The 9,892-nt window shown below is 35.7% G+C and overlaps 1 protein-coding gene across 4 annotated transcripts; it reads left to right on the plus strand.

The window, feature by feature from the left end:
- Positions 1-1,278: 1,278 nt before the first annotated feature.
- On the plus strand, positions 1,279-6,064 carry LOC107903752 (UPF0613 protein PB24D3.06c). 4 transcript variants are annotated; one of them, XM_016829903.2, is made up of 10 exons: positions 1,296-1,626; positions 2,145-2,186; positions 2,698-2,774; positions 3,311-3,416; positions 4,181-4,273; positions 4,390-4,455; positions 4,704-4,846; positions 5,153-5,261; positions 5,410-5,474; positions 5,750-6,064. In XM_016829903.2, exons 1-10 carry the CDS (start codon positions 1,405-1,407, stop codon positions 5,895-5,897), a joined length of 1,071 nt encoding a protein of 356 aa, XP_016685392.2. In that variant the 5' UTR covers positions 1,296-1,404; the 3' UTR covers positions 5,898-6,064. The 4 variants fall into 4 exon arrangements, with proteins under 4 accessions (XP_040948539.1, XP_016685392.2, XP_040948540.1 ...); XM_041092605.1 differs by lacking the exon at positions 2,145-2,186 and having other exon boundaries at positions 1,279-1,626; XM_041092606.1 differs by lacking the exon at positions 4,390-4,455.
- Positions 6,065-9,892: the final 3,828 nt, after the last annotated feature.

Genomic DNA, 9,892 nt, shown 5'->3' on the forward strand with positions numbered 1-9,892 from the left:
GAAACCGTGCCCATGACTACAGTAGTGACAGGCAGCCTCCGATTTTTGCTCTCCTCGGTCGTGTCTCCCCTCACATCTCCCGATATAATGTGGCCAAGACGGCAGACCCCCAATTCAATTCACCGGCTGCTCTAAAATCAACGAGTTTCAGCAGCCATCTTAGATGTACGCGGCTCTGTGACAAGTCTGGCATTCCAATTAACTGAAGAATGTATGCCCGAGCATATCGGATTCTTTCTATTTCAGTTGAATCTTCATTCGGATCCGGGAATGTGTCTCGCAACCAGGCTATCTTGATCTTACCTCTGTCCATTTTCTCCGGAATAGCGCCCAGAAGCTCGTAGCACACCGCTGGTCAATCGCTAGATTGGGCAGACCCCGTGATTGGGTACCCGTCTACCGGCAATCCCAATTGCAGGCTGACGTCTTCCAAAGTGACAGTGCACTCACCACATGGAAGATGGAATGTGTGCGTCTCGGGTCTCCACCTCTCGATCAACGCACTAATTAGTTTCGAGCCCACCTTGCATCCCCAGCCTACCGTTGCCACGTGCCAAAAACCTGCTTCCCGCAGGTAGTTCTCTACCAATGGTGATAGAGGAGCATGCATATTCCAGATATTGCATTCCAATACCCGATCTATAGACTTTTATAGCAAATAATAAATTAATAATTATCTAAAAATGCATAAATAAAAAATTCTTAAATAATATTTAAAAATTATATTTAATGCTTACCATTTTCATTTGTTCCACCGATATGTGATGATTATCAAGACGAGTCAATTCTCCGGCCATTGCTGAAATCGTACAAAATTTTACGATATAAAAAAATTTAAAAAAAATATTTTTTTAAAATTATTTAAAAATAGGGATTTAAGAGAAATTTAAGAAGAACTTGAGAGCAAATTGAGAGGAAATTTGAGAGAGGATTAGTTTTTGAAAAAAAATAAAGGGGTGGGGGATTTATAGTTTTTTTTACCGTTGGGAGAGGGGGCAACGGTAAAAAATTTGACCGTTGTACTATTCACGCGCGGGTCAGATCGCGGCCACGTCAGCGCGCTTTGCTGACGTGGACACAAATCACGCTCCAGAGGACGCGATTTGTGTTCACGTCAGCAAAGCGCGCTGACGTGGCCGCGATTTCTTATAACGTCCCCTGACATCGCGCTAACGTAGAAGCGATTTCGAGGAAAAGGGCACATTCCGATAAATAATAAAATATTGGAACCATTTCGGTAAATTTAAAAAAAATAGATTTTTCTTTTTTTTTTTTTTTGTAAATTGCTCGTATTTTACCTGAAGGAAAAACAGAAAACAGAGATCTTCCTTTTTCTCGTCTTCAGAATCTATAACGAAAATCTTGATGTTGTGCAATTTTAATTTGATTGTTTTCTGAAAAGAAATGAATTCTCTCTCTACATCTGCTTCGTCTGACTCTTCCGTATCTTCTTCCACTTCTTGGTTTTCCGGCATTGTTAGGGGCCGCCTAGACAAGTCCTCTTCCCTAAAGATGGCTGGCAGCTCCTCCTCAGGTGGCGGCCTTGCCTCCAATAACGAAGGACCCATCAAGGGTAAGAACCAGTTCCGTGGTGTGCTCTTCAAGTATGGGCCTAAGTCCATCCAGGTTCGTCCAATTCAACATTTTAATTCCTTTTTCTGTTTCTTTTAAAAAATTTGGCATGGCTTGAATTTGATTTAAAGGTCAGGTTTTCTATTGAAATTGGTGGGATCTTGGTGCTGGGTAGCTTTCAATTGATTCATTCGTGTCTAGGGTGAGCTTGAAGATGCTTTTTATTGTTTAATTGGATTAGTAAGTGATTTTGGATGTTGATTTGTAGGATTATATTACTATCTTTTTTATTATATGTTGATGGTCAATCCTAAGTTTGAGGATAATTTTGTTGTTTTAAATGATAATTTTAGCTCTAGTGATAGAGCTACTTGTTTCTTAACATTGAGAAGATTCATAAAGATTTAGAGGTTTGATTTCCCTATATTCATTTTGAGAAAGCATATTCTTATCAATTCTGGTTACTAGTTGGCCGTTTATTGAAGCATACTATGTTGCCAATCTCAATGAACTACTATTGAAGACATTGAAGATAAATCTTTTGGTCTGGCATTTTTATCCTGTGAATACAGGGACAATTTGGCTGTCCTGGACTACACTTCAGCACGTTGGTGGTACTTAAAGTGGCTGCAATTTGTTCCATTCATCTTTTAATGGTTAAATCGACTATTGAGCAGCTGTTTTAGATTGCTGCTCATATTTGCAGTCTATAATGGGGAATTAGTTTTATGCCTTCTGAGAACAGTTGTCATTCCTTTGATAGTTTTACTTATCACTTATTGGAACTGTACATGCAACATGGTTTTTTAAGAATTAGATTTTAGTAAAATGTCAAATTGTCTAGATGATGATACTATTTAGCTGTATTTAGCAGCTGAATTGAAAGCATCTTATTTGTTTGGCTTCTTGGTAATGTGATAATGTTGGAACAGTACTGACAAGCAGGTATGTTTTGCATGCGTGGTTTGGTTTTCAGATTGTAAGATGAAATTGTACGCTGTTGGTTAATATTGTTGTCTATGGCTCAGATGCCAAGATGATGCCCTCTTTTTGGAACTGATACTTCTGGTGGCCTAATTATATTTTGAAATTAGATATTTCTTATATCATCTTTTACCTTTTTAGGTTGCATTCAAAACTGGTGACTATAAGCAACAAGTTATTTTCATTGGTGGACTGACTGATGGATTTCTAGCAACTGAGTATGTTTTCTGTCCCATTACCTTCATGAAAGAAATGACTTATCTGTTTATAGGAATGAAATCAACCATAATGGTGGAGATCACTGCTATGCACTTTCTTTAGTTACACAGTCCATGTTATCAAGGGTTTATATTTCTTTAAAGATGAACATTTTTAAGGTTTCGGTGCCACTGTAGACTAATCTCCATAATGTTAAAAGCCTTAAAATTGTAACTAAATATTTTGTCTTGGCAATTTGAGAAGTGAGATATCCAAGGAATGACATTTTTCTTTTTGTAAAGTTCTTTTGTCCATAATCTCTATAAATGTTAAAATCCTTAAAACAAAGTCGTAACTAAATATTTTATCTTGGCAATTTGAGATGTGAGATATCCGAAGAATGACTTTTGAGAAGGCACAAACCTTTCTTGCTTGTCTAAAGTATATAAGAGAGATTGAACATGTAAGAAAAATGTTTTTCTATTGCATGGTTGAATATCCAGTGAGTATTTCAATCTTTTGATTCATAAATGTAACCCTTTGTTTTGGTTTTCAGTTACTTGGAACCTCTTGCAGTTGCTTTGGATAATGAAAAATGGTCACTTGTTCAACTACTTATGTCATCCTCATACTCTGGATATGGAACCTCCAGCTTGGAACAAGTAAGATGTATTTTCCACGTAGACATTGATGATTCTGCATGAATCTAGGTTTTTTCCTCATTTTCATTTTTGTTGCATTCATCATAACATGAGTTGGGTAAATTCCTGATCTTGCCATGTTAAATATGTAATTTGCAATGATGCCACTCTGAAAAGAGAGTGTGGGATCTAACTTCTGGTAAACTTCTTGTCTTCCATGGAGATAAGGGCTTAGCTTAGAATGCTTTTCCCTTCAAATCAGTGAAGTGCTTAGCTTTGTTCATTCAAGCTTCCGTAGTATTTCTTAGTAAATTTCGCAAGGTCAGTGCGGAAAAATATCCTGTTTTGAGGAAATTTTGATTTTCAGATTTGAACATCATGCCTTCTTATTGAAGTTATCTAAAATACAGAATTTATCAAGCTATTTCACCTATTTGATTGGACCATCTAAGAATTACTTTAAAAAATGTGGGAAGAATAGTGAGCTAACTAAGTTTGCTGCTTACTCTCTTGCTTCTACCCTTCCTTTTGGTTGGTTTTGGAGATAAATATTTTTTTGTGTTTCAGAAGTTGGCTATTTGCTACCTGCGAATATTTTCAGTAACTTAACCTTCTGTCCAAAAATTTTATGGTTTTTAAGCTATTGATATTTTCTTGATTTTACATCTTTTTAGCCATTGAACTTGAAACAAGTGTATGTACCCTTGAGTGTCCTTCTATGTTTCTCAAACTTCATGTTATTCTGCTCCTTTTTTTAAGATGTTCTTTCACCATTTTTCTTGAAGGATGCCATGGAGATCGATCAGCTTATTAGTTACTTAATCAACAAAGAAAATTCTGAGGGTGTGGTCCTTCTTGGTCATAGCACTGGCTGTCAGGTAGTTGCTGATTTTGTGTTAAATTTGTTCTGTATCCAAAGTTTGTATGGCTGCTCATCTATGCATTTTTCTGAGGTAATAAGGGTGATTGTTTACTTGTTTGTGCATGAAAGTAGGATATTGTGCATTACATGCGCACAAATGCAGCTTGTTCCCGAGCAGTCCGTGCTGCCATTTTGCAGGTCTATTCCTTGGATCAACTTGTTTTCTTTATGTATGCTTTATCCACTTTTCATGTACTTGACTATACAGGAGTGAGAAAGGGAGTTTTGCTAGTCTGTTACCATGATCATTTAAGCAGAAATCCTGCTCTACTTGAAGTGGAGGAACATCTTATTACTGTTAGGATTTTTTTGTTGTTGTTGTTGCAATTGCGTATGCATTGGTTCCACTTGCTGCTTTAGTCATATTGCCTAATTTGAATGTTTAGGCTCCAGTTAGTGATCGAGAATACAGGGCAACTCTTCCTGAAACAGCTGCTATGATTGACTTGGCTACAAGCATGATAAAGGAAGGTCTGGGTTCAGACTTAATGCCTAAGGAAGCAGATCCATCCCCTATAACTGCCTATAGGTAGGTACACTATCATTGTCTTTCATCTTGAAATGACTGTATGCCTTTATCATTCCTCATTTTTTAAAAGCGTCATCCTTTGTCCAATGAAGTTAATACCTGTCTAGATGTTTATTCTATGTGCAAATATAACAGTAGTGCCATAATAATATATCCAATGATATCAAGAAACTTTTGGATATTTTTACAGGAAACTTGAGGTCACATTATTCTTGTGATTGATGTCACTCTATGATCCTCCTTTTTAGTGCTCTTATGCTACTGCTTTTTCTTTTCTTCTTTATTGAGAATTCCAATGTCTTGCAGATATAACTCCCTTTGTGCCTACATGGGGGATGATGACATGTTCAGTTCAGACCTTAATGAGCACCAGCTTAGAATGAGACTTGGACACATGTCTAGCACTCCTTGCCAGGTACCATACACCTTTCATATTCGCAGCCTTGGGAGCCGACAACTTTTTATGTCAGTTTGTAGTATATATCTTAGTGTTTTGCTTAATGAGTATGATTCTCAGTGGTATAATTTCATAAAAACACTTGCATGTGGTTGTTTTCTTCTAGGTTATCTTTTCCATGGATGATGAATATGTGCCAGAGTATGTTGATAAGAAAGCCTTGGTTGAAAGGTGAGACCAGAAACTCTCTTCCCATTGAAGTTTTCCAGGCAACATTGTGCATTTCCTTAAGCATTGTATTAGATCAGCTCTTTATTGTATCCAACAGTGTGCATTACCTGATCATATGGTCTAGTTGGTTTCTCCGGGAAACAATTGCACATTCAATTCAGCATATCTTGTTCGTACCCATAATGTCCTTATGGCTTGCATGTCTATGCTATGTGGTCCTAAGAGAGTACATGTGTTTCCTTATCCCCATTGTGCTGATTGGTTAACTCCTACAGATTGTGCAGAGTTATGGGCGGTGCAGAAAAAGTTGAAATAGAGTACGGGAATCACTCCCTCTCTAACCGAGTCCAAGAAGCTGTGCAGGCCATTATTGATTTTGTTAAAAGAGAAGGACCCAAAGGCTGGGATGACCCATGGAGCTAATGCTCTGATATTCTCTTAGTCCTTTGTTTTTATTTTTTCCCTCTTATTCTCGCCTTCCTGTATCATGCTCAGTGATTTTGATTATTCATAATATATTTAACAAAAGTGTTGGGTGAATTTCATCTGAAGGAAGTTTTATATTTGTATGGATAACGTTATATTGTTTAGAGGCTGGCTTTTATTTAGTCTTAAGTTTCTTTCTCCATTCATTGTTGTAATATTTTGAGGCTGGTTAACTGAACATACCCAAGAAAAACTACAAATTTGCTGATTGTTAGAACGGTAAGAATGGAAAGTTGTGATTGCTATTCTCTTTGAGGTGGGTATTTATATAAAGTACTACAACGTTTACCGAGGAATGAGTATAATATTTAAACACGTATGAATCTGTCAATATATTTACAGACTGTTAACTTTACCCTTAAAGTTGGAGCATAGATATTAATCATGCTCAATTTCTTACATAAATATTGAACTCGAGTCTCGATAAAAGCTTGTTTTCAACTTTTAGGTAACCAATAGATATTTGTTGAATTTTTTGACGGAAAAATGACAAACCTTGATGCCATTTCTTTGTTTATGAAATACTAGATTTGAGGCAATATAAAGGGCAACTAATTTATGAGATCATGATTTATCGAAAATGAAGGCTTCAAGCCTATTTCAATCATGAGATGATGTATCAACATAATTTCATAAACAAACAAAGCCATTAACTCTATATTCTAATTCTACACTAGATTTGGATGCGACATTTTGCTGCTTAATCTTCCACGACAATTAGTTTCCTCCCACAAATATACAATATCCTGTAGTGAATATTTTGTCAGGTTTAGACCAGTTTGCATCTCTAAAATACTCGATACTAGTGTGTCCATAATTATTGTATAGTATACCTTGTCTAGGAGCTCCTTTTATGCAGTGCAAAATCTTCTCCAAAGCTATGCAATGATGAATGGTTGGAGATGGCATAAATTGACTACCAACACCAACTGCATATGCAATATTAGGACGAGTCATTATGAGATAGTTCAACTTTCTAACCAATCTCTTATACTTCTTAGGGTCTTAAATAGTCTACCATTATCCTTTGCCATATGCAAATTAGGAATCATAAGAGTGCTGCATGGTTTGGCTCCTATTTTACTTGTTTCTATTAACAAGTCAAGCACACATTTTTTCAGATAAGAATATCCCTTTCTTACTCCTTGTTATCTCAACTCCTATGAAATATTTCAATAGCCTCAAGTTTTTCGTGTAAAACTTACTATGAAGGAAGAACTTAAAGAGAAAAATTCACGCACTGTCGTTTCTTGTAATAATGATATCAACAAAAAATACGATGAAAAGAATGATGCCAACCTTGTTATGTCTGTAGAAACATTGAATGATCACTACTGCTTTTCTTCAACCCAAACTGCAGAACTAGCTGACTGAACTTTCTAAACTTTGCCCGAGGACTATGTTTTAAGCCATACAAGGATTTCTTCAAACGAAAGACTTTCCCATATTCTCCCCGAGCAAGGAATCATGCAACAGGTTTTGTGCTTTTAGTGTATTGATTTTGTCATTAGTTACTTGTAATGTTTGAATTGGTTGAATAAATAAAGATTCCTACATGATTAATTTAATATTTTATGTGTGGACGTCCTCAATAATTTTTGCACGTAAAACAAAATGAATAAGTAAATATTGACTCACTATTACATAATGTTTAGCTAATATTAAGTTCCAGTACATGGTTGGATTAGAATGAGAGGAAATAACTTGTATTAATAGGTAATCTAAATGGTTTGTAGTTCACGGGGTCAAATTAAACAAATGACTCATGTTAAGACTATTGTGCATCCATAAGTCTAATTGGGGAGATAGTTTGTCTTATCTATCAAAGCCAAATTAACTCCCAAAATTAGAGACATAGGTATGATTGTATAAAAAGATAATACAATATCGAATAAGACCCAATTTGAATTAGTCTTGTATTCATTTATGAATTAATTCAATTGTGACGTTCATAATGTGTTAACTAAATCTTTATTAAACAAAATTTGCCCTTAACGTTTACCACCTTTACAATGTTCTCCTTATAATTTTGTTTTACAATGTCAACCTTATTGTTTCAATTTTTGTCGAATCAATCTGATTTAGACTGAAACCATTAGTCAACTAATAGTCAAATTTTTTGTTGACATGGCATAACATCGATGCTAAATAGTGCTAGATGTCAGATTGGAATTTTTTTGGGGCATTACACTAGGATGCTATGCCAGGAGAAGTATTGGGACCTTTAGTAGGCCACGCAAAAAACAACACTATGGCTTCAGGAGACCACGCCTAATAGGGCACTAGAGCCTTAGGAGACTACGAAAAAAAATGACATTGGGGCCTTTAGCATGCCACACCTGAGAGGGAATTGGAGCCATAAGAGGATACACAATCTGGCATTAGGTCCTTCAAAAGGAAATGGTTGATGAAAAATCAATTTCTTCATTGCTAGATGACCATACTTACCATACCATTCAACACACTTTCATAATAACTTCTTTCCTATTTAAGAACATACATGGGCCTACATACGTAGGGGAAAGAAAGCTTTAAAACAATACTTCTTTAAGTGTATTGGGTTCCATGTCTTGGGGATAGGTAAGCCATTGAGACATGTCATTTTTTTTGCTCCATTTCACCAACCTGAAATTGTCGATTATGTACCTTAACATCGCAGTACCTAGCTATTTGTAGGTATCACATAACTAGCTTGGTAGTGACTACTTCTCTAACCTTTTCCAAGACATCCAAATTAGTGGAAAAAGCTTCCTCGTTTGGTTGTTCTTGGAAAATTGTGGATCTAAACTTATTGATGCCAATTTTAGTAGGTATAGCTGCCTCAAAGCCACACAACATGTTAAATGGTGTTTCCCTTGTCCCTGCATGTTATATTGTTCTAAGGGTTTAGAAAAATCCTAGGAGATTTTCCAACAAGGATCCTTTTGTATTCTTCACTTTCTTCTTCAAACCTATAATGATTGCCTCTGCCTGTCCATTGGTCTAATGCTTCTTAACAGATTTGCAGGCAAATGTAATATAAAGTTTGGAACAAAAGGACTCAAACTTATTTTGGAACTAGACCTCGTTGTTAGTGATAATGAGCTTTGGGATCCCAAACCTATAAACTATTTATTTCCCTAAGAAACCCTCTCATTCCTTTTCGATGATGATGGTGATGGCTTCAGCTTTGACCAATTAAGTGAAATACTCTATAGTTAGTAAACTACTTTGTAGTTGTGGGAATGGGAATAGCCATGTGATGTTGACTCCACAAGTTTCAAGAAGAAACGAGCAGGAGGTCACATGAAGAAATTCTTCTTGCATTTTAGAGACCCGTGTGAACCTTTGGAAAGAGTCACATTTTCTTACTAACTCACTTCTCTCCAAGATGAGTTGGCTAGTAGTATCCTTGTATTACAATTTTTTGAGATAGCACTTTTCAGCCCATATAAGTCCACAAATACCTTCATTTATTTCTTGGGGAACATGTTTCACCTCCTTAGATTCTAGGTATCATAGATAAAGCTCAAATAAACTCTTCCAAATAAATTATGTATTTTTTTACCTTATACTCAATTATTTAATTTATTTATCCAATTAAATAATAGTCCAAAGAAATTAAATTAATTCTAAGTCATTTTTTTCTTCTTGAGAAAATGCATTTACTACGAATAGTATTTCACGTAATCTAGTTCTCACACGTCTTTTTCATTCATATGTTCAATCAGTTCTTATTATGCAATTCATTCAACATTTGATGAGCTACCATATAGACCGATCAGATATATATAATTGGGGCTTAAATAATTTGTAATTAAGTTTTGACTCTTTGTCTATTAATTACAAAGTTATTTAGTCATGAAGTCAATCCACAAAAAAATATCATGATTTATCTCCCCATTATATACAATTATGAAAGCTACTTATATTAAACTTTTATCCAATGACCT

This window comes from Gossypium hirsutum, chromosome D05 (genome assembly GCF_007990345.1).
Source record: "Gossypium hirsutum isolate 1008001.06 chromosome D05, Gossypium_hirsutum_v2.1, whole genome shotgun sequence".
Classification (NCBI taxonomy): domain Eukaryota; kingdom Viridiplantae; phylum Streptophyta; class Magnoliopsida; order Malvales; family Malvaceae; genus Gossypium; species Gossypium hirsutum.

Bases quoted from the DNA above. Each gene is read 5' to 3' on its own strand.
- LOC107903752 (XM_016829903.2), top strand. From the start codon at position 1,405: ATGAATTCTCTCTCTACATCTGCTTCGTCTGACTCTTCCGTATCTTCT. The intron at 1,627-2,144 runs GTTCGTCCAATT...CTGTGAATACAG, and splicing joins ATGGGCCTAAGTCCATCCAG to GGACAATTTGGCTGTCCTGG. The intron at 4,274-4,389 runs GTAGTTGCTGAT...GCATGAAAGTAG, and splicing joins GTCATAGCACTGGCTGTCAG to GATATTGTGCATTACATGCG.